The sequence below is a fragment of the Mobula hypostoma genome, chromosome 2 (assembly GCF_963921235.1).
Source record: "Mobula hypostoma chromosome 2, sMobHyp1.1, whole genome shotgun sequence".
NCBI classification, from domain to species: Eukaryota; Metazoa; Chordata; class Chondrichthyes; order Myliobatiformes; family Myliobatidae; genus Mobula; species Mobula hypostoma.
The window spans coordinates 112640538-112665567 of NC_086098.1; the positions used below are offsets into that span (position 1 = coordinate 112640538).

The window sequence follows — 25030 nt, forward strand, 5'->3', positions numbered from 1 at the left end:
CTCTCCACACTACAACTATAGAAGTTTTTGAGTGTATTTGTTGACATACCAAATCTCTTCAAACTCCTAATAAAGGACAGCTGCTGTTTTGCCTTCTTTATAACTACATCGATATACTGGAACCAGGTTAGATCCTCAGAGATCTTGACACCCAGGAACTTGAAACTGCTCACTCTCTCCACTTCTGATCTCTCTATGAGGACTGGTATGTGTTTCTTCATCTTACCCTTCCTGAAGTCCACCATCAGTTCTTTCGTCTTACTGATGTTGAGTGCCAGGTTGTTGCTGGGGCACCACTCTGCTAGTTGACATATCTCACTCCTGTACGCCCTCTCATCACCTTCTGAGATTCTACCAACAATGGTTGTATCATCAGCAAATTCATAGATGGCATTTGAGCTGTGCCTAGCCACACAGTCATGTGTATATAGACAGTAGAGCAAAGGGCTAAGCACACACCCTTAAGGTGCACCAGTGTTGATTGTCAGCAAGAAGGAGATGTTATCACCTATCCGCACAGATTGTGGTCTTCTGGTTAGGAAGTCGAGGATCCAATTGCAGAGGGAGGTACAGAGGCCCAGGTTCTGCAATTTCTCAATCAGGATTGTGGAAATGATGGTATTAAATACTGAGCTACAGTTGATGAACAGCACCCTGCCACAGGTGTTTGTGTTGTCTAGGTGGTCTAAAGCCATGTGGAGAGACATTGAGGTTGTGTCTGCCGTTGACCTATTGCGGCGATAGGCAAATTGCAATGGGTCCAGGTCCTTGCTGAGGCAGGAGTTCAGTCTAGTCCTGACCAACCTCTCAAAGCATTTCATCACTGTAAATATGAGTGCTACCAGGCGATAGTCTTTAAGATAGCTCACATTATTCTCTTAGGCACTACTATAATTGTTGCCTTTGATGCCATGGAGGCCACGAGAAAAATTACAATTTACAGAATGCAAGAGATATGAAATGAAAGAAAATGCTGGGAAAGTCCTGCAGGACATGTAACATATGGGCATATGCTATGTGTATTAGAAATGGAAAGTGATTGAAAAGGAAACACCTACTTATTAATGCAAAGAAAAATAAAACATCCTGATTTAAGCCAAATGGCTTTCCACGAAGAGAGAACGGAGCCAGTGATCACACTCACCGTGAAAAGTCTGACTCAAAATGCCAACCCAATACTCCATCCCAAAATTGTTGTACAGCCCTCCAAATCAATAACATTGTCTGTTCTTCCACTAGAACGGGCCAATTCCAACGTAAGTGAGAAAGAATGATAATCTGCAATAGCTGAATGTGTTGAGCCTTGACAGTTATTCTATACCCATGCATCAGATCAGTTGCTGACCTTCATGCTTATGTTTTGCTTCGTTGGAACAAAACTGGAACCTAAAGTTAGTGGTCAGAGTGGGAGTTGAATGAAGATTTAAAATGACAACTGGAAGCCAAGGTATTCTTCTTCTCCCATCCTGTCTTCTGTTAAGATAGCTTTACACCTCCTCACATCCTACTTCTTTTAAAGACTTCATTTCATTTCCCTGATAAAGAATCTCGGCCTGAAATGTCAACTCTTTGTTCTTTTCATTGATGCTGTCTGACTTCATGAGTTCCTCCAGCAGTTTTTGTGCATTATTATGGATTTCTACCATCTGCAGAATCTCGTGCTTATTATTTCATTTCCTCAGTTTCTCCAGCTCCATCATAACTGATCTAACACAACACTTACTACACAAGTGTTTCCCTCCACTAAATGACAGAGCATTCATCATTTAACTCCCACACTTTTGCTCCCGCCCTCTCTCATCCCACCTTTCACCCCAGCAACCTCCATATTCAACAAGCATTCTCTATAATGTTCAGGACTTCTATGACATTCCATCATCAGTCACAACAACTTCTCCCCTTTCAGAAATCCAGAGGCCATTCCTGCCCAAATCCTGATTTACTCTTCCACCAATACTCTTCTCATGGTGCACTCTCATGTGACTGTGATAAAGCAGTTTGCAAGTGAGCAAATATGGGCACATATTTGATAATGCAAAAAAAGCTTAGACTTGAAGATACAAATGGTACAGTTAGTTGGGAAGAAAAATAATATGGAATTTAATCTAAAGATGAGAGATAATGCATTTGAGATGCAACAAGGTAATGGAACGGGCAATAAATAATGGCAGCACAATAACATTATCAGTTTGCACAACACTATACAGCGCCAGCTGTAAGATCAGTGTTTGATTCCTGCCGCTGTGTGTAAAGAATTTGAACGTTATCTCATGACCATGTGGGCTTTCTCTGGGTGCTATGGTTCCAAAAAGACATACAGTTAAGGTTAGTGAGTTGTGTACATACTATGTTGGCACCAGAAGCATGGCAACATTTGCAGGCAGTCCTGAACTAACCTCACTAATTTGATGCAACTGACAATTTCACTGTGTGTTTTGATGTATATGACAAATAAAGCTAATGTATGTTTAAGTAGCAAGACACCAAGTGGTATGGAAGAACAGTGGCGTCTTGTGATGTACGTACATGTCAATAGAAGTAGCAGGACCATAACACATAGGAGCAAAATTAGACCGTTCAGCCCATCAAGTCTGCTTGGATCCCACTCAACCCCATACACCAGCCTTCTTGCCATATCTTTTGATGCCCTGACCGATCAAGAAACCATCAACTACCACCTTAAGTATATCCACAGATTTGGCCTCCACACCTGTCTGTGGCACAGCATTCCACAGATTCACTACACTCTGGCTAACAAAAATTCCTCCTTACCTCTATTCTAAAAGGTTACCCCTCAATTTTGAGTTTGTGCCCTCTAGCTCTGGATACCCCCCACCATCGTAAACATCTTTTCCATATACACCCTAACTAGTTCTTTCAACATTTGGAGATTTCAATGAGATATCACACCACCCCGCCCCCATGCATTCTTCTAAATTCCAGTCAGCACAGGCCCAAAGCTGCGAAACACTCCTCAAATGTTAACCTCTTCATTCCCGGAATCATCCTCATGAACCTCCTCTGGACTCTCTCCAATGACAATATATCCTTTCTGAGATATGGGGCCCCAAAACTGTTGACAATACTCTAAGTGCGGCCTGACTAGTGTCTTATAAAGGCTCACCATTATCTCCTTACTTTTATGTTCTATTCCCTTTGAAATAAACACCAACATTACATTTGCCTTTTTTAACCACAGACTCGAATTAACCTTCTGAGTCTTGCACAAGGACTCCCAAGTCCCTCTGCACCTCTGATGTTTGAATGTTCTCCCCATTTAGACAACAGTTTGCACTATTGTTGCTTTTACCAAAATGCAATATCATACATTTCCCAACACTGCATTCCATCTGCCATTTTCTGCCCATTCTTCCAATTTGTCTAAGTCCTGCTGCAATCGCATTGTTTCCTCAGCACTACCTACCCCTCTACCTATCTTCGTATCATCCAACTTTGCCATAAAGCCATCAATTCCATTATTCAAATAATTAACAATGTGAAAAGTAGCAGTCCCAATACTGACCCCTGAGGAACAACACTAGTCACCAGCAGCCAAACAAAGAAGTCCCCTTTTATTTCCACTTGTTGCCTCCTGCCTGTCAGCCTTTCCACTATCCATGCCAGTACCTTTCCTGTAACACCATAGGATTTTATCTTGTTAAGCTGCCTCATGTGTGGCACCTTATCAAACGCCTTCTGAAAATCCAAGTAAGTGGCATCCACTGCCTCTCCCTTGACCATCCTGCTTATTACTTCCATGGAGATTTGTCAGGCAAGATGTCCCTTTACAGAAACCAGACTGTCTTTGACTTATTTTATCATTCGCCTCCAAGTACCCCAAAACCTCATCCTTAATAACAGCCTCCAACACTTTCCCAACCACTGAGGTCAAGCTAATTGGCCTATAATATAAGGATGTCCAGTCCTTATATACTTCCATCCCCCATCAGGAAGGTCTCAAAGCTCTACGCTTCTTTTTGGATTCCAGACCTAATCAGTTCCCCTCTACCACCACTCTGCTCCATCTAGTGGAATTAGTCCTTACTCTTAATAATTTCTCCTTTTGCTCCTCCCATTTCCTCCAAACTAAAGGTGTAGCTATGGGCACCCGTATGGGTCCTAGCTATGCCTGCCTTTTTGTTGGGTTTGTGGAACAATCTATGTTCCGTGCCTATTCTGGTATCTGTCCCCCACTTTTCCTTCGCTACATCGACGACTGCATTGGCGCTGCTTCCTGCACGCATGCAGAACTCGTTGACTTTATTAACTTTGCCTCCAACTTTCACCCTGCCCTCAAGTTTACCTGGTCCATTTCCGACACCTCCCTCCCCTTTCTAGATCTTTCTGTCTCTGTCTCTGGAGACAGCTTATCCACTGATGTCTACTATAAGCCTACTGACTCTCACAGCTATCTGGACTATTCCTCTTCTCACCCTGTCTCTTGCAAAAACACCATCCCCTTCTCGCAATTCCTCCGTCTCCACCGCATCTGCTCTCAGGATGAGGCTTTTCATTCTAGGACGAGGGAGATGTCTTCATTTTTTAAAGAAAGGGGCTTCCCTTCCTCCACTATCAACTCTGCTCTTAAACGCATCTCCCCCATTTCACGTACATCTGCTCTCACTCCATCCTCCCACCACCCCACTAGGAATAGGGTTCCCCTGGTCCTCACCTACCACCCCACCAGCCTCCGGGTCCAACATATTATTCTCCGTAACTTCCGCCACCTCCAACGGGATCCCACCACTAAGCACATCTTTCCCTCCCCACCTCTCTCTGCATTCCGCAGGGATCGCTCCCTACACAACTCCCTTGTCCATTCGTCCCCCCCATCCCTCCCCACTGATCTCCCTCCTGGCACTTATCCGTGTAAGCGGAACAAGTGCTACACATGCCCTTACACTTCCTCCCTTACCACCATTCAGGGCCCCAAACAGTCCTTCCAGGTGAGGCATCACTTCACCTGTGAGTCGACTGGGGTGATATACTGCGTCCGGTGCTCCCGATGTGGCCTTTTATATATTGGTGAGACCCGACGCAGACTGGGAGACCGCTTTGCTGAACATCTACGCTCTGTCCGCCAGAGAAAGCAGGATCTCCCAGTGGCCACACATTTTAATTCCACATCCCATTCCCATTCTGACATGTCTATCCACGGCCTCCTCTTCTGTGAAGATGAAGCCACACTCAGGTTGGAGGAACAACACCTTATATTCCGTCTGGGTAGCCTCCAACCTGATGGCATGAACATTGACTTCTCTAACTTCCGCTAGGCCCCACCTCCCCCTCGTCATCTCCATCTGTTACTCATTTTTATGCACACATTCTTTCTCTCACTCTCCTTTTTCTCCCTCTGTCCCTCTGAATATACCTCTTGCCCATCCTCTGGGTCACCCCCCCCGCCGTCTTTCTTCCCGGACCTCCTGTCCCATGATCCTCTCGTATCCCCTTTTGCCTATCACCTGTCCAGCTCTCGGCTCTATCCCTCCCCCTCCTGTCTTCTCCTATCATTTTGCATCTCCCCCTCCCCCTCCAGCTTTCAAATCCCTTACTCACTCTTCCTTCAGTTAGTCCTGACGAAGGGTCTCGGCCTGAAACGTCGACTGCGCCTCTTCCTATAGATGCTGCTTGGCCTGCTGCGTTCACCAGCAACTTTGATGTGTGTTGCTGGCCTATAATTTCCTGTCTTTTGCCTTCCTTCCTTCTTAAAGAGTGGAGTGACATTTCCAGTCATCCGGGAATATGCCAGAATCAAGTGAATCTTGAAATGACCAATGCATCCATTATCTCTTCAGCAACCTCACTCAGGATTCTGGGATGTAGTCCATCTAGTCCAGATGACTTATCCACTTTAAGACCTTCTTCCTTTGTAATAGCAATGTTACTCACTGCTGCTCACTGACACTCACAGACCTCTGGCACACTGCTAGTCTTACAGAGTGAAGACAGATACAAAGTCAGATACAAAGGCCAGATTTGGGAACAGCTTCTTTCCAACTGTGATAAGATTGCTGAACGGATCCTGACCCGGATCTGGGCCCTACCCTCCAAATATCCAGACCCGCCTCTCGGTTTTTTTTGCACTACCTTACTTTCCGTTTTCTATTTTCTATTTATGATTTATAATTTAAATTTTTAATATTTACTATCAATTTGTACTCCAGGGAGCAGGATGCGCAGAATCAAATATCGCTGTGATGATTGGACGTTCTAGTATCAATTGTTTGGCCACAATAAAGTATAAAGTACAGATTAACTTCATCTGCCATTTCTTTGTCCCCTATTACTACTCCACCAGCATAATTTCCAGTGGTCCAATATCAACGCTCACCTCCCTTTAACTCCGCATATAATTGAAAAACTTTTGGTATCCTGCTTTATATTATTGGTTAGCCTGCCCTCACATTTCATCTTTTCCCTTCTTATAGATTTTTTAGTTGCCTTTTTTTAGATTTTAAAAGCTTCCCAACCATCCAATTTCCCATTCACTTTTGCTACCTTATATGCCCTTTCCTTGGCTTCTATTCAGTCCTTAACTTCCTTTGTCAACCATGGATGCCTGTCCCTGCCATTCGAAAACTTTTTCCTCTGTGGGACATAACTATTCTGTGCTTTGTGAATTATTCCCAGAAAATTCAGCCATCTGTGCTCTGCCATCATCCCTGCGAGTATCCTCCTCCAATCCACCTGGCCAAGCTTCTCTCTCATGCTGGTGTAATTCCCTTTATACCATTGTGATACTGTTATATGTGAGTTATGCTTCTCACTCTCAAATTGCAGTACAAATTCAAACATATTATGATCACTGACTCCTAAGGGTTCCTTTACATTAAGCTCCCTAATAAGATCAGAGTTATAACACCCAATCCAAGATAGCTTTTCCTGAAGTGGGCTCATCACAAGTTGCTCTAAAAACCACCTCGTAGGCGTTCAACAAATAACCCCTCTTGCGGTCTGACACCAACCTGATTTTCCCAATCCCCTTGCATATTGAAGTCCCCCATTACAAATGTGACATTACCCTTACCACATTCATTTTGCAGTTTCCTCTGCAATCTCAACCCCACATTTTGGCTATTATTTGGAGGTCTGTATATGATTCTCATAATGGTTTTTTACCTTGGCAATTTCTTAACTCCACCCACAAAGATTCAACCTTCAATGATCCTATGTCACCTCCTTCTAAAGATGTAATTCCATCTGTTACCAACAGAGCCACACCACCGCCTGTCCTTTCGATACAATGTACATCCTTTGATGTTAAGTTCCCAACCACGATCTTCTTTCAGCCACAACTCAGTGATGCCCACAATGTCATACTGACCAATATCTAATCGCACAAGTTTGGCCACCTTATTTCCAAATGTTATGCACATTTAAATGCAGCACCCTCAGCCCCGCATTCTTCACCTGTTTGAATTTTGCCTCCATGATACAATTTAACTCTGCTCTGTCTGTATTTGTACCCAATCATCGACTTGTCCTTCCTTACATTCAGTTACACCCATCCTCCACTGTATCACACAGACACGAGGAAATCTGCAGATGCTGGAAATTCAAGCAACACACACAAAAAACGCTGATGAACACAGCAGGTCAGGCAGCATCTATAGGAAGAGATTCAGGTGGGAACCCATCGCCAGGACTAACTAAAAGAAGAGATAGTAAGAGATTTGAAAGTGGGAGGGGGAGATCCGAAATGATAGGAGAAGACAGGAGGGAAGGAGTGGATCTAAGAGCTGGAGAAGGGAAAAGATCATGGGACGGGAAGCCTGGGGAGAAAGAGAAGTGGGGAGGGGAGCCCGGAGGGTGGAGAGCAGGCAAGGAGTTATTGAGACGGACAGAGGGAGAAAAAAGAGAGAGAGAAAAAAGGGGGGGCAGGGGAATAAATATATTAATAAATAAGGGATGGGGTGTGAAGGGGAGGAGGGGCATTAACGGAAGTTAGAGAAGTCAAAATATCCATGCCATCAGTTTGGAGGCCACCCGGACAGAATATAAGGTGTCGTTCATTCAACCTGAGTGTGGCTTTATCTTGACAGTAGAGGAGGCCGTGGACAGACATATCAGAATGGGAATGGGACGTGGAATTAAAACATGGCCACTGGGAGATCTTGCTTTCTCTGGCGGACAGAGCGTAGGTGTTCAGCAAAATGGTCTCCCAGCCTGCGTTGGGTCTCACCAATACATACAAGGCCGCACCGGGAGCACCGGACGCAGTATATCACCCCAGCCGACTCACAGGTGAAGTGTCGCCTCACCTGGAAGGACCGTATGGGGCCCTGAATGGTGGCGAGGGAGGAAATGTAAAGGCATATGTAGCACTTACAAGAATAAGTGCCGGGAGGGAGATCGGTGGGAAGGGATGGGGGGGACGAATGGACAAGGGCGTCACGTAGGGAGCGATCCCTGTGGAAAGCAGAAAGAGGAGGGGGAGGGAAAGATGTGCTTGCTGGTGGGATCCCGTTGGAGGTGGCAGAAGTTATGGAGAATTATATGTTGGACCCGGAGGCTGGTGGGGTGGTAGGTTAGGACAAGGGGAACCCTATTCCTAGTGGGGTGGCGGAAGGATGGGGTGAGAGCAGATGTGTGTGAAATGGGAGATGCGCTTGAGAGCAGAGTTGATGGTGGAGGAAGGGAAGCCTCTTTCTTGAAAAAAGGAAGGCATCTCCTTCGTCCTGGAATGAAAAGCCTCATCCTGAGAGCAGATGCGGCGGAGACAGAGGAATTGCGAAAAGGGGATGACACTTTTGCAAGAGACAGGGTGGGAAGAGGAATAGTCCAGGTAGCTGTGAGAGTCTGTGGGCTTATAGTAGACATCAGTAGATAAGCTGTCTCCAGAGATAGAGACAGAAAGATCAAGAAAGGGGAGGGAAATGGACCAGGTAAACTTGAGGGCAGGGTGAAAGTTGGAGGCAAAGTTAATGAAGTCAACGAGCTCAGCATGCGTGCAGGAAGCAGTGCCAATGCAGTTGTCGATGTAGCGAAGGAAAAAAGGGGGACCGATACGAGTATAGACTTGTAACATGGCCAATGAAAAGGCAGGCATAGCTGGGACCCATACCGGTGCCCAAGGCTACACCTTTAGTTTGGAGGAAGTGGGAGGAGCCAAAAGAGAAATTGTTAAGAGTAAGGATAAGCAGATACTCACAAAATACTTACAGTATTTACAAACATTTACGAAGCAGCTCTAACAGGCTTAGCTACTATACACCTCATACAGAAGCTGGATAGCTCTTATTGACTGGTACAGACACAACAGGCTAAATGTCTTCCTTTTCTTTCATTTCATTTTTTTCCTAATTCCTTACTAAGATACTTTATGTGCATCTTCTCCTTAAAGACATTTTTAATATGCAGTAGTTAATTTTGTGGGTGAAGCACTCCAGAATATCTTATGTTAAGGGTATAATGTAAAGTGCAGCCTTATTAAAACATACTGTAAGTACATAATTGAGTTACAATGGTGTTTACATACTGTTGAGTCAGGATAGAACAGTTATTACATTTCTATGTATTAACATTGGATATTTGAAAAACCTCACTAAACCTTTGCATAGCAACACACATAAAAGTTGCTGGTGAATGCAGCAGGCCAGCCAGCATCTCTAGGAAGAGGTACAGTCGACGTTTCGACATCAGGACGAAGGGTCTCGGCCTGAAACGTCGACGGTACCTCCTCCTAGAGATGCTGCCTGGTCTGCTGCATTCACCAGCAACTTTTATGTGTGTTGCTTGAAATTCTAGCATCTGCAGATTTCCTCGTGTAGAACCTTGCGTAATCTACCATACTGAAAATATCAATGGCACAGTAACAGAAAAATTATTAAGAGTCTTTTAATACTTTATGAGTACATTTTGTACTTAAGCTTGCACCTTACACGACAAGAAAATAAATCTCAGGATTGTATATGGTTATATGGTATGATAACCCATAATCATATAATAAAATACACTGTCGAGTTCATAGTAGCTTTTGCTGTCACGTGGAATTAACAAACATTCAGAACAACAATTAATCATAGGGTCAATAAATAATAATCCAATTATGTATCAAGGTGATACATGCAAGCTGTTATTTCAATGTGTCCACCAGCAGCAAAAGGCTGTTTGCAACTACTCCATTTGATATGCACAAAATCTCACTACCCAGATCGAAATTTATTTGGCAAAACCTTAAGATAACATATAATTATTGTTCTACACATCTTCGCTAAGAAACTTCCCATTTATATCAACACTGGGCGGAAAACCCAAAGCCAAGCAGCCCTCCCAGTCCGACAGAAGTGAGTCAAGGCCCAAGGAGCCTGTAGCCGACGCCGGCGCCATCTCATACTGCCAGATCCTGACAGTAGGAGAACATGAAAGCAAATCAGCCTACGTTGCTCCCGGTTCTCAATACCTTCATCATACTTGAGCCCCCGAATATTTCTGTGCCTTGCCATTCTGCTCTTGGCATACACACACTACGAGATGCAAAGGTGTTCAGGCCGCTAACGTCCCCATGTCGCCGGACCTAGCGCGCATGCGCAAAGACCTTTTCCCAGGCTTGCTTCGCGCACGCTCAAAAGCCCCAACCCTGTGGAACCCTGCTGCGCATGCGCAGCTTCCTTCTCACTACCATGATATGCCGATGTCCTTGGTACTCGTACTCGTGTGTCCTTGATACGTGGCAGTTTCGTGTCCCACACAGAAGTTTTCCTAATCACCCAGATGGTGAGTGATACGTTGCTGGAGTTGTCATGAATGAAACACTTGGGTGCTGAACATCAGCAGTTTAAAATTGGAGTTCGGTACCAAACACTATTTCATGTACATTAAGCAACACACATCAAAGTTGCCGGTGTACGCAGCAGGCCAGGCGGCATCGCTAGAAAGAGGTACAGTCCATGTTTCGGGCCGAGACCCTTCGTCAGGACCTTTGATGTGTGTTGCTTGAATTTCCAGCATCTGCAGAATTCCTCGTGTTCATGCATATTAGTTTCCCGGAACATTAAAAGTTCAATCTTGTGAAACAATCTGCTGCATTCCCAACAAATCGGTGTTTTGCACCATTCCAACACGGCTGATTCATGATCCCTCTCAACCCCATTCTCCTGCATTTTCCCCGTAAACTTTGATGCCCTGTTAATCAAGAACCTGTCAACTTACACTTTAAAATATATCAGAGTCAGGTTTATTATCACTGGCATGTGACGTGGAATTTGTTAACTTGCAGCAGTAGTTCAATGTAATACATAATCTAGCAGAAAAAATATATAATAATAAATAAAATAAAATATAATAATAAATAAGTAAATCAATTACGTATATTGAATAGATTATTAAAAATGTGCCAGCAAGAGCCATCTCTGCTCTTCGAGACTGCTTTGATCACACTAACTGGCGCATATTCAGGGAGACTGCAACCGATGGTGACTCCACCAGCTTAGAGGAGTACACAGCATCAGTGACTAGCTACAACAGCAAGTGCATTGATGACATCACTGTGTCCAAGACCATCACTATACGCTCCAACCAGAAGCCATGGATGAGCGCGGAGGTGCGTGCACTGCTGAGGACCCAAGACTCCGCCTTCAGATCAGGTGACAAGGCAGCCCTAACAACAGCGAGGGCCAAACTGTCCCGGGCCATCAGAGAGGTAAAGAGTGCACACGCCCAGTGAATCCACAACCACTTCCAGGACAGCAGTGACACACGGCACATGTGTAAGGGCATTCAGGACATCACCAACTACAGGACAATATCACCTTCCTGTGCTGGTGATGCCTCCCTCCCAGATGCGCTGAACAACTTCTACGCTCATTTTGAGGCGGAAAATAATGTGGTGGTGAGGAAGACCACCCCTCCTCCAAATGACCAGGTGCTGTGTTTTACCGTAGCCGATGTGAGGAGAACCCCGTGCAGGGTCAACTCACAGGAGACTGCTGGACCAGACAATATTCCTGGCAGAATACTCAGAGGATGTGCAGACCAGCTGGCAGATGTTCTCACTGACATCTTCAACATCTCCCTGAGCAGCGCCGTCGTTCCAACGTGCTTCAAGGCCGCCACCATCGTCCCCGTGCCGAAGAAGTCTTCAGTGTCCTGCCTCAACGGCTGCCGTCCCGTTGCACTCACATCCATCATCATGAAGTGTTTCGAGAGGCTTGTCATGAGGCACATCAAGACCTTGCTGCCCACCTCACTGGACCCCCCGCAGTTTGCGTACCTTCCCAACCATTCAACAGACGACACCATCGCCACCACCCTCCACCTGGCCCTCACCCACTTGGACAAAAAAGACACGTACGTTGGAATGCTGTTCATAGATTTCAGTTCAGCATTCAACACAATCATTCCTCAGCACCTGATTGGAATGCTGGCCTGAACACCTCTGCAACTGGATTCTAGACTTCCTGACTGGGAGACCTCAGTCAGTCCGGATTGGGAGCAACATTTTCAACACCATCACACTGAGCACGGGGGCCCCCCAGGGCTGTGTACTCAGTCCACTGCTGTGCACTCTGCTGACCCACAACTGTGCAGCAATAGACAGCTCGAATCACATCATCAAGTTCGTCAATGACACGACCGTGGTGGTCTCATCTGCAAGAACGACGAGTCAGCATACAGAGAAGAGGTGCAGTGGATAATGGACTGGTGCAAAGCCAACAACCTGTCTCTGAATGTGAACAAAACAAAAGAGATGGTTGTTGACTTCAGGAGGACACGGAGCAACCAATCTCCACTGAACATCAACGGCTCCTCTGTAGAGATCATTAAGAGCACCAAATTTCTTGGTGTTCACCTGGTGGAGAATCTCACCTGGTCCCTCAACACCAGCTCCATAGCCAGGAAAGTCCAGCAGCGTCTCTACTTTCTGCGAAGGCTGAGAAAAGTCCATCTCCCACCCCCCCCCCCCCCATTCTCACCACATTCTACGGAGGATGTATCGAAAGTATCCTGAGCAGCAGCATCACTGCCTGGTTCGGAAATTGCACCGTCTTGGATCGCAAGACCATGCAGCGGATAGTGAGGTCAGCTGACGGAATCATTGGGGTCTCTCTTTCCACCATTACAGATATTTACACCACACGCTTCATCTGCAAAGCTAACAGCATTATGAAGGACCCCACGCACCCCTCATACAAACTCTTCTCCCTTCTGCCATCTGGCAAAAGGTACTGAAGCATTCGGGCTCTCAAAACCAGACTGTGAAACAGTTTCTTCCCTCAAGCCATTAGACTCCTCAATTCCCAGAGTCCAGTCTGGCAGCAACCTACACACACACACACACACACACACACACACACACACACACACTCACACACACATACACACGCGCACACACAAACACACTCACACACACATACACGCAAACACACAAACACACACACAAACACACACACACACACACACATACATGCACACACACACAAACACACACACACACACACACACTCACACACACATACACGCACACACACACACAAACACACTCACACACACACTCTCAATTGAACACCACCCCACTATTTTTGCTCATTTCTTTCTCAATTCCTGCTAAAATATTGTTTACATTATTTACATTCACATTTACATTTACATAATTTATTATTATATTGTAATTTGTACTTTACTATGCCTATTGTCTTGTTTATTAATTATTGTATTGTCTTTCACTGTTTTGTGCACTTTTAAGTAGTCCCGTGTAGGTCTGAAGTCTAATTCAGTTTTGTGTTGTTTCACATGGTCTCGTGTAGTTTTGTGTTGTTTCATGTAGCACCATGGTCCTGGAGGAACATTGTTTCGTTTTTACCGTGTAATGTACCAGCAGTTATGGTTGAAATGACAATAAAAGTGACTTGACTTGACTTGACTTGAAACAGAAATACTGTATATTTAAAAAAGTGAGGTAGTGTCCAAAGCTTCAATGTCCATTTAGGAATCGGATGGCAGAGGGGAAGAAGCTGTTCCTGAATCGCTGAGTGTGTGCCTTCAGGCTTCTGTACCTCCTACCTGATGGTAGCAGTGAGAAAAGGGCATGCCCTGGGTGCTGGAGGTCTTTAATAATGAATGCTGCCTTTCTGAGACACCGCTCCCTAAAGATGTTCTGGGTACTTTGTAGGCTAGTGCCCAAGATAGAGCTGACTAGATTTACATCCTTCTGCAGCTTCTTTTGGTCCTGTGCAGTAGCCCCTCCATACCAGACAATGATGCAGCCTGTCAGAATGCTCTCCAAGGTACAACTATAGAAGTCTTTGAGTGTATTTGTTGACATGCCAAATTGCTTCAAACTCCTAATAAAGTATAGCCGCTGTCTTGCCTTCTTTATGACTACATCAATATGTTGCGACCAGGTTAGATCCTCAGAGATCTTGACACCCAGGAACTTGAAGCTGCTCACTCTCTCCACTTCTGATCCCTCTATGAGGATTGGTATGTGTTCCTTCATCTTACCCTTCCTAAAGTCCACAATCAGCTCTTTCGTCATACTGACGTTGAGTGTCAGGTTGTTGCTGCAGCACCACTCCACTAGCTGGCATATCTCACTCCTGTACGCCCTCACCTGAGATTCTACCAACAATAGTTTTATCATCAGCAAATTTGTAGATGGTATTTGAGCTACGCCTAGCCACACTGTCATAGGTATACAGAGAGTAGAGCAGCGAGCTAAGCACACACCCCTGAGGTACGCCAGTGTTGATCATCAGCAATCTGCACGTTACAAAGGGGCGTGGGGAGCGGACCCAGCAACAGGACATAGACACATAAGTAGCATTAACAGAAATGTGTTTTATTAATAGTTGCCAGGAAAGCCGGGGAGCGAGGATAGAATACTTATGCGGACGAGCATGTGGGACGACAAACAGGAGGAGCTCGGACACAGAGCTGGATTCGGACATGGAGCCTGGACTTGGACTCAGACTTGGACCTGGAGCCTGGACTTGGACTCGGACTTGGACCTGGAGCCTGGACTTGGACTCGGACTTGGACCTGGAGCCTGGACTTGGACTCGAACTTGGATCCGGAGCTTGGACTTGGACACAGAGCCTGGACTTGGACCCGGAGCCTGGACTTGGACTTGGACTTGGACCTGGACCCAGAGCATGGACTTGGACTCGAACTTGGACACAGAGCCTGGACTTGGACTCGAAGCCTGGACGTGGACTTGGACCCAGAGCCTGGACTTGGACTTGGACTCGAGCATGGACTTGGACACAGAGCCTGGACTTGAACTTGGACTCGGACACAGAAAGACAGAATACCCAACTCGGAGTAGTGGCAAACGGCCAGACCTACTCAGCTGGAAACGAGGAGACCAAACCAAACAACAACAGACAATCCATATCTTGACACGTAGTAGCTCATGAAGTGGCAAACGGCCAGTAATCATTCAGCTGGACACGAAGGGACAGAATTCCCAACTTGGAGTAGCGGCAAATGGCCGGACCTACTCAACTGGAAACGAGACAACTAACCCAACCAACAACTAACAATATGAATCTTGATACGGAATAGCTCATGAAGCAGCAAAAGGCCGGCAATCACTTAGCTGGACAAGAAGAGACAGAATTCCCAACTCGGAGCAGCGGCAAATAGCCAGACCTACTCAGCCGGAAACAAGACGACAAAAACCAAACAATGACAGTCCATTTGTATCTTGGCTCGATGTGGTGGCAATTGGCCAGCAAATCTCAGCCAGACATGAAAACGACAGAATTTGCATCTTGACTCGGAGTAGCGGCAAAACGGCAGGCAACTCAGCTGGACATGAAAACAACTAAATTCACTAAGCAGCCACAGGTACTGAAGCAACTTAGAGTCCACAATTCTTGGCAGCTCCAGGACCAGCATAGCCGCACTGGCTATGGTGATGAATCAGCAGGAAATAGATGTAAGCCAGAGTTTTTATGCTGCCAGTTCGAATGAGGATCAGGTGCCCTAATCAAGGAGCCCGGTGGAACACAGAGAAAAGAAAATTAACTGAAATGAGGAATCAACGGACCGGACCATGATAGCGCAGACTGTGGTCTTCCGGTTAGGAAGTCGAGGATCTAATTACAGAGGGAGGTAAAGAGACCCAGGCTCTGCAACTTCTCAATCAGGATTGTGGGAATGATGGTATTAAATGCTGAGCTATAATCGATGAACAGCATCCTGACATAGGTGTTTGTGTTGTCCAGGTGGTCTAAAGCCGTGTGAAGAGCCACGGAGATCGCGTCTGCCGTTGACCTACTGTGACGATAGGCAAATTGCAATGGGACCAGGTCCTTGCTGAGGCAGGACCTGGTCCCATTGGACCCATAGTCAGTGAGTTGGACTTCACAGCCGTTATGTGGCAAAGAATTCCACAGACTCACTACCCTCTGCTGAAGGAATTCCTCCTCGACTCTGTTCTAAATGGACATCGCTCTATTCCAGGACTCCACAGACCCTTCCGTTAATGGTAAGCATCCATGGCATAAAGAAAGTTTGGGAACCCCTGCTGTACTCTGAGGTTGTACCCTCTGATCCTAGACTCATGTTAGGAAACATCCTCTCCACATCCACTCTATCTAGGGCTTTTATTATTCAATAGGTTTCAATGAGAATCCACCCCCCCCCCCCACGACATTCTCCAAAACTCCAACAAGTACAAGCCCAGAGCAATCAAACACTTCTGATATGTTAACCCTTTCATTTCCAGAACAATTTTCGTAAACCTCCTCTGGACCCTCTCCAATGCAAGGGCATTGTTTCTTAAATAAGGGACCCAAAACTTCTCTCAATACCCCAAGGAAAGTCTGACCAATGCCTTATAAAGGCTCAGTATTAGATCCTTGCTTTTATATTCTAGTCCTCTACAAAGGAATGCTAATACTGCAATTGCCTTCCTTACTGCTGACTCAATCTGCAATTTAACTTTTAGGAAATCCTGCTAAAGGATTCCCAAATCCCTTTGCACCGCTGATTTTTGAATTTTCTCCTCACTTAAAAAATAGTTTACACCTTCATACTTTCTACCAAAGTGGATGACCGTACACTTACCTAAACTATATTCCATCCTTAAAATGCACATCACCCTCTTACGTACCCAATAACGGGTTTAAAGAACAGCAGAAATGGAACACACCTGGAGTCTGGTTTTGCTGTTAACAAAAGCTATTTTATTAGTAACTACGTAATAAAGTAATATAAAACCAGGTAAATCAAACAGGTTAGCAGAACTTATGCATATACAGGTGTGTAAATATAAAACCTAAACTTCTTCAAGCTTAGGTGATAAGGGATACAGTCTTACGATGGAATGTAAGATAGTTCAGTTCAATGCTCAGGTTAATTAATTAGAGATATTTATAATCCAAAAGGTGACTGTTATGAGAAGGCAATTACGTCCGTATTCCACAGATTTCACGACAGCAATACAAAATAACAATAGTAGTAGGTTTTATCTCTGAAGTTGTTCCACTCCCCACACAAAATATCACTGACAGTGATCTTCAACAAATATCCTTTCAACACAAGTGGTACCACACCCAAATTCAGCTACGGGACATCTCAAAGTGGTGGCCACAGGATACTCCAACAGAATCCACATATGAATTATCACCAACAGTAGCTTATCACAAAGGGGACCCTCCTCAAGGGAACCACCACCCAGGTAAGGGTTGACACACTGGTAGATTCCACAAGGTTACCCCAAACACACAACGTAACAGCCACTTATCCAGTTCCATGACATACGAAATAACGCCAACAGTGATTTGCAACGGGGTGCCTTTCTTCAGTGAACTACCACACCCAGACAAAGGGTAAACACACACGTGGTATTCACAAAGGTTTTCCCCTCACCAGAGAACCCACTCCTGTGGATTAACTAACTGACAATCACACTTCCGTAGTCGCATGGAAACAAACTTGCCCTCATGGGCTACTTAGAGAGAGAGTCCAAACAGTGATTTCTTTGTCACTGGGCTTCTTCTGTTTCAAACCTATCTTTCCTCTCTTCTCTTCCTGCAAACATATTCTAGTGGCAGAAAACTTGTGAGAGTCATTTATCAATACACAGGATCAATCTCAACTCACCCCTTTTGGGCTACTAAAAATTTAAACCAGCGACCGACTTACTGGTGTCTTCTGTTGACTGAATCCATCTTGACTCTAACTGTTTGTGTCTGCGTGTCCTTGTATATTCAAAACAAGCTGCAGAGAAACCATAACATCAATTGTCCATCAAATAACTCCACCCCTCTCTCTCTCTCTCTCTCGAGCAGCTCAAACAGTGTCCAGAAGTCAGTCTCATTCTCCTGATGTTTTAAAGTGAAAATATGAACCCTAGGGGTACATTATAACACATAAACACTTACGGTCCCAGAACACGTCTACACAGTCAAAAAAGGTCATTACCACCATTACTTTCTGAGGAGGCTGAAGAGAGCTGGACTTTGCAGATCCATATTCACGTCATTCTACAGATACACAGTAGAGAGCATCCTGACGAACTGCATCAGTGCTTGGTACAGAAGCTGTGCTGTGGTGTGCCCTATATAGGGCAGTTAAAACAGCCCAATGCATCACCAGCACCAGCCTACCCGCCATCAAGGACAGATATACAGAAAGGTGCTGGTAAGGGGCCAATAACGTCATGACGGATTCCAGGCACACTGCTCATGCCAGGACCGCCAGACTCAAGGACAGTTACTTTCCCCGCGCAGTAAGGCTGATCAACAGCTCCACACACTAACTCTAGCACTACTTCATTATTTCCTGCCAGCCTAGTGTCACTTTATGGACATACAATCAATCTATAAATCTGAGCTATCTTATGTATCTATATTTATTGGTTGATCATTCTTTATTTTTTGAGGTTTGCATCGGATATGAAGTAACATTTATTTTGTTCTCCTTTATACTGTACTTCTTTACAGGAAATCACAATAAACAGTCTTGAATCTGTTAGTTCTTTGCCTATTCTTCCAATCCCTCTGTCAGTCTGCAGACTCACTGCTTCCTCATCATTGCCTTTCCCCTCCACCTATCTTCATATCATCTGCAAACATGGCCACCAAGCCCTCAATTCCATCATCCAAATCATTGACATAGAGCATGAAAAGAAACGGTCCCAACACCAACACCTGTGGAACACCACAAGTTCTGGCAGCCAACCAGAAAAGACACCTTTTTTCCCCACTCCTTGCTTCTTGCCAGTCAGCTAATCTTCAGTCCATGCTGGTGTCTTTCCTGCAATACCATGAGCTTTTATTTTGTTAAGTAGCCTCACGTACAGCACCTTGTCAAAGACCTTCTTAAAATCCAAATAAAGAATCCACTGACTCTCCTTTGTCTAGCCTGTCTGTTATTTCCTCAAAGATTTCCAACAGATTTGTCAGGCAAGATTTTCCCGTCAGAAAAACATACCGACTTTAGCCTATTTTATTATGTGTCACCAAGTACCCCAAAACCTCATCGTTAATAATGAACTCCAACATCGTCACAAACACTGAAATATAATGGACTCCAATATCTTCCCAACCACTGAAATCAGGCTGGTCAATAATTTCATTTTCTTCTGCCTCCCTCCCCTCTTAAGGACGGGAGTTACATTTGTAAATTTCCAGTCCCCTGGAACCATTTAGAATCTTGAAAGATCATCACAAATGTTCAGCTACCTCTTTCAGAACCCTCAAGTGTGGCCATTTGGTCCCAGTGACCTATCTATTTTCAGTCCTTTCAGCTTCCCAAGCACCTCCTCCTTAGTAATAGCAACTACACTTACTTCAGCTCCCAACACTCTTGAAATTTTGGAAAACTGCTTATGTCTTCCACAGGGAAGACTGATGCAAAATACTTACTAGTTTGTCCACCATGTCTTTGTCCCCTATTACTACCTCTCCAGTGTCATTTTCCAGGGGTCCAATATCCACACTGCCCTCTCTGAAAATACTAATGGTATCGTTTTCTATATTATTGGCTAGCTTGCCTTCATGTTTCATATTTTTTTTCTCCTTATGGTCTTTTTTAATTGCCTTCTGTTGGTTTTAAACACTTCCCAATCCTCTAACTTCCCACTAATTTTTGCTCCATTATATTCCCCCACTTCTGCTTCAATTCTGCCTCTGACTTCTCCTGTCAACCACGGTTGCCTCATCTTCCCTTTAGGATACTTCTTCATGTTTGGGATGTATCTATCCCACACCTTCTAAATTGCTCCAAAAAACACCAGCTGTTGCTATTCTGCTGTCATCACTGTTGGTGTTCCCTTCCAATCAACTTTGGCTATCTCCTCACTCATATCTCTGTAATTCCCTTACTCCACTGTAATACTGACACATCTGACTTTAGCTTCTCCCTATTAAACTGCAGGGTGAATTCTATTATACAGTATCATGATCACAGACTCCTAAGGGTTCCTTACCTTCTGCTCCCTAATGAAATCTGGTTTATTATACAATATCTATTCTGAAATGACTTTCCCTTTTTTAGAGCAACCACAAGCTGTTCTAAAAAGCCATCTTGTATGCATTCTGCAAGTTCACTCTCTTGGGATACAGCACAGTGTAGAGTGCCCTCCTGCTTCAAAACATCTACCAATGTCCCTGTATCTAATAAGCTAGTGCTCATGCGCCGATCGTGCATGCAGCCTGGTACAGCCGTTCCGATCTATTCTTTTACTTTCTTCTTCTTACTATTTAATTTACGTTATTTATTGTATTTTTTTTTCTCACGGTAACACGTCAAAGCTGCACCCTCTCTAACATGCTGGTAGAGAGAGTTTTATTTGGGTTTTCTTTAGCGCTGGAAATGGTTACATCCCGACACGCGGGACAGAAGCAAGGTAGCATTGTGTATTCCACGGACCAGCAAATCCCGGCCAGCTTAGCTAACAGAGCAGCGGACACCCCTGCTGAAATCCGGAGGAAAACACACAGAGGATGCAGAGAGGGATCACGAACCCGAGGAAAGAGGACCGGCTTGAGACAACAGAGACTTTTGGAGAAGAGAAGTTCGGTGGGTAATACCGTTCCGGCTGACCAGAAGTGCATCGAGAGCGGTAAGCGTAAAGGAGTTGCGTGCTTACTGATCTGGTTAACAACGGATGGTGCAATCCGGGGTATATTACGATCGAGGAACATGTTTGCAGACTGGATATTGAACTTCTTACTGTTGGGCTTCGGCCACATTCCACCGTGATACAACACTTGGCGGCACGGGAGGTCGTTCCTGCCTGTGACCATCGAACTTTGCAGCTCCTCCCATGGAGGGTCAGACACCCTGAGCCAATAGACTGGTCCTGGACTTATTTTCCATCTGGCATAGTTTGCATTTTGTTGTTTGATTGTTGGGGTTTTTTGTATTGCTATATTTACGCTCTATTCTTGGTTGGTGCAGCTGTAATGAAACCAAATTTCCCTCGGGATTAATAAAGTATATCTATCTATCTATCTAAGACCAAGGTAACATGTCTGAACAAGTGGCATCCTGTCGCACTCACCTCAATAATAAGCAATGCTTTGAGAGGCTGGTCAAGGATTACATCCGCAGCATGCTGCCACCCACACTCAAGCCCCTACAATTCACCTATCAGCACCAATCGACAGATGATGCAATTACCACAGCTCCACACACAGTCCTTACACATCTGGAGAAGTAAGCAAGCTTATGTGAGAATGCTGTTCTTGGACTGCAGTTCAGCATTGAATACCATTATTCCCTCCAGGCTCGACAAGAAGCTCAAGAGACCTTGGCCTTCACCCTGCCTTGTGCAGCTGGATCCTGGACTTCCTATCAGATTGCCGGCAGGTGGTAAGAGTGGGATCCCTCAACTCTGCTTCTCTGCCCCTCAGGGCTGTGTACTAAGCCCCCTCCTTTACTCTCTGAATACCCATGACTGTATCATCACCCACAGCTCCTAATCTGCTAATTAGACTTGCTGATGATAATAGATTGATTGACCTAATCTCAAATAATAACAAGGCAGCCTACAGCAAAGAAGTCCTCACCCTGACACAGTGGTGTCAAGAAAACAACCTCTCCCTCAATGTCACAAAAACAAAGGAGCTGGTTGTGGACTACAGGATGAATGGAGACAGGCTAACCTCGATTGACATCATTGGATCTGGGGTTGAGAGGGTGAACAGCTTAAAGTACCTTGGCATACCATCACCGAGGATCTCATGTGGTCTGTACATACTGGCTGTGTGGTGAAAAAGGCACAAAAGTGCCTCTTTCACCTCAGACAGTTGAAGAAGTTTGGTATGGGCCCCCAAATCCTAAGAACATTCTACAGGAGCACAATTGAGAGCATCCTAACTGACTGCATCACTGCCTGATATGGGAACTGTACTTCCTTCAATCGTAGGACTATGCAGAGAGTGGTGTGGACAACCCAGCACATCTGTAGATGTGACTGTCCCACTATTACCACTTACCACATTTACAAAGACAGGTGTGTAAAAAGGGCCCGAAGGATCATTGGAGACCTGAGTCACCCCAACCACAAACTGCTCCAGCTGCTGCCATCCAGGAAATGGTACCGCAACAGAAAAAGCAGGACCAACAGGCTGCGGGATAGCTTCTTCCACCAGGTCATTCAGACTGATTATTTCACGCTGACACAACTGTATTTCTATGTAATATAGACTGTCCCATTGTACATACTATTTATTACAAATTACTATAAATTGCACATTTAGACTGAGATGTAACATAAAGATTTTTACTCCTCATATATGTGAAGGATATAAATAATAAAGTCAATTCAATTCAAACTGATTTTCCTAATCTACCTACATATTGAAATCCCCCATGATCATCGTAACATTGCCCTTTTTATATGCCTTTTCTATCTCCCATTTTAATTTTTGTCTTCTATCCTGAGTACTGTTCGGATGGTTGTATATAACTCCCATCAGGGTCTTTATACTCTTGCAGTTCTTAACTCTACCCACAAGAATTCTGTATCTTCCAATCCCTCATTTCATTTTCTAACAGAGCCATCCCAGCCCCTCTGCCTATGTGGGCTGCCTTAATGACTATCGCCTGGTAGCACTCACATCTACAGTGATGAAATGCTTTGAGAGGTTGGTCATGCCTAGGCTGAACTCCTGCCTCAGCAGGGACTTGGACCCATTGCAATATGCCTATTACCACAATAGGTCAATGGCAGATGCAATCTCAATGGCTCTCAGCACAGCTTTAGACCACCTGGACAACACAACCACCCACATCAGGATGCTGTTCATTGACTATAGCTCAGCATTTAATACCATCATTTCCACAATCCCGAATGAGAAGTTGCAGAATCTGGGTCTCTGTACCTCCCTCTGCAACTGGATTCTCGACTTCCTAACCGGAAGACCACAATCTGTGCGGATAGGTGACAACATATCCTCCTAGCTGACGATCGACACTGGTGCACCTCAAGAATGTGTGCTTAGCCCACTGCTCTACTCTCTACATACATTTGACTGTGTGGCTAAGCATAGCTCAAATACCATCTATAAATTTGCTGACAATAGGGCGTACAGGAGTGAGATATGCCAACTAGTGGAGTGGTGCCGCAGCAACAACCTGGCACTCAACGTCGAATGTCATGGAGCAGCAGCTCCAGTTCCCTAACATAGTCTCTAAGGAGCTGTAGCTCAGCTCACCTCTTGCAGATGTAGTTATCAAGAAGACTGGAGGTCTCCCAGAGTTCCTACATCTCACACAATGAACATGCTACTAACCTAGAACCCATTCTTATTGCACTAGCTATGTACTAATATCAGAATCGGAATCAGGTTTTTAACATGAAATTTGTTAACTTAGCAGCAGCAGTTCTATGCAATACATAATCTAGCAGAGAAAAAGAATAATAAATAATAATAATAATAATAAACAAGTAAATCAATTACAGTATATGTTTATTGAATAGATTTTTAAAAAGTGCAAAAACAGAAATACTGTATATTAAAAAAAAATGAAGTAGTATCCAAAGATTCAATGTCCATTTGGGAATCAAACGCAAGAGAGGAAGAAGCCGTTCCTGAATCTCTGAGTGTGTGCCTTCAGGCTTCTGTATCTCCTACCTGATGGTAACAGTGAGAAAAGGGCATGCCCTGGGTGCTGGAGGTTCTTAGTAATGATAGCTGACTTTCTGAGACACTGCTCCCTGAAGACGTCCTGGGTACTTTGTAGGCTAGTACCCAAGAGGGAGCTGACTAGATTTACAACCTTCTGCAGCTTCTTACGATCCTGTGCAGTATCCCCTCTATACCAGGCAATGATGCAGCCTGTCAGAATGCTCTCCATGGTACAACTATAGAAGTTTTTGAGTGTATTTGTTGACATACCAAATCTCTTCAAACTCCTAATAAATTACAGCCGCTGTCTTGCCTTCTTTATAACCACATCAATATGTTGGGACCAGGTTAGATCTTCAGATGGCAGGGCCTCCAGCACTGAGTCTGACCCGTTGGTGCAGAAGGGTGGGACGGAGAAGAGGAGTGCTGTCGTCATTGGAGACTCTATAGTCAGGGGAGCAGACAGAAGATTTTGTGGATGTGAGAAGGACACCTGTATGGTTTGTTGCCTCCCAGGTGCCAGGGTCCGGAATGTCTCTGACCGGGTGCACGACATCCTGGTACGAGAGGGAAAGCAACCAGAAGTCGTGATACATGTTGGTACCAATGACATAGGCAGGATGAGGGATGGGGTCCTGAAGTGTGAGTTTCAGGAACTAGGCAGAAGGCTGAAGAACAGGACCTCAAGGATGGCGATCTCAGGGTTGCTGCCAGTGCTACGTGACAGTGATGGTAAGAATTGGAGGAGATGGCAGTTGAATGCGTGGCTGAGGAGTTGGTGCAGGGAGCAGGGTTTTAGATTTTTGGATCATTGGGATCTCTTCTGGGGAAGGTGGGACCTGTACAGATTGGATGGGTTTCACCTGAACTCGAGGGGAAGCAATATCCTTGCAGGTAGGTTTGCTAGCATGGTTCAGGAGGGTTTAAACTAATTTGCAAGGGGGATGGGACCCAGAGCAATAGAGCAGTGAAAGAAGTGCATGGAGTAAAGCCAGATCTAA

General features: G+C 44.9%; 1 protein-coding gene and 1 long non-coding RNA gene across 3 annotated transcripts in view; one reads left to right on the forward strand and one right to left on the reverse strand.

The window, feature by feature from the left end:
- Positions 1 to 10530, reverse strand: part of hbs1l (HBS1-like translational GTPase) — a 181637-nt gene extending 171107 nt beyond the window's left edge. For both annotated transcript variants that reach the window (XM_063040428.1, XM_063040429.1), the window contains exon 1: positions 10403 to 10530. In XM_063040428.1, coding sequence (XP_062896498.1) covers positions 10403 to 10445 — 43 coding nt within the window. In that variant the 5' untranslated portion in view covers positions 10446 to 10530. The remainder of the gene's footprint in view (positions 1 to 10402) is intronic.
- Positions 10531 to 10628: 98 nt separating this feature from the next.
- LOC134359222 (uncharacterized) overlaps positions 10629 to 25030 on the forward strand; it is a 60510-nt gene continuing 46108 nt past the window's right edge. Inside the window, exon 1 of the long non-coding RNA XR_010021068.1 lies at positions 10629 to 10716. This is a non-coding gene — a long non-coding RNA (uncharacterized LOC134359222). The remainder of the gene's footprint in view (positions 10717 to 25030) is intronic.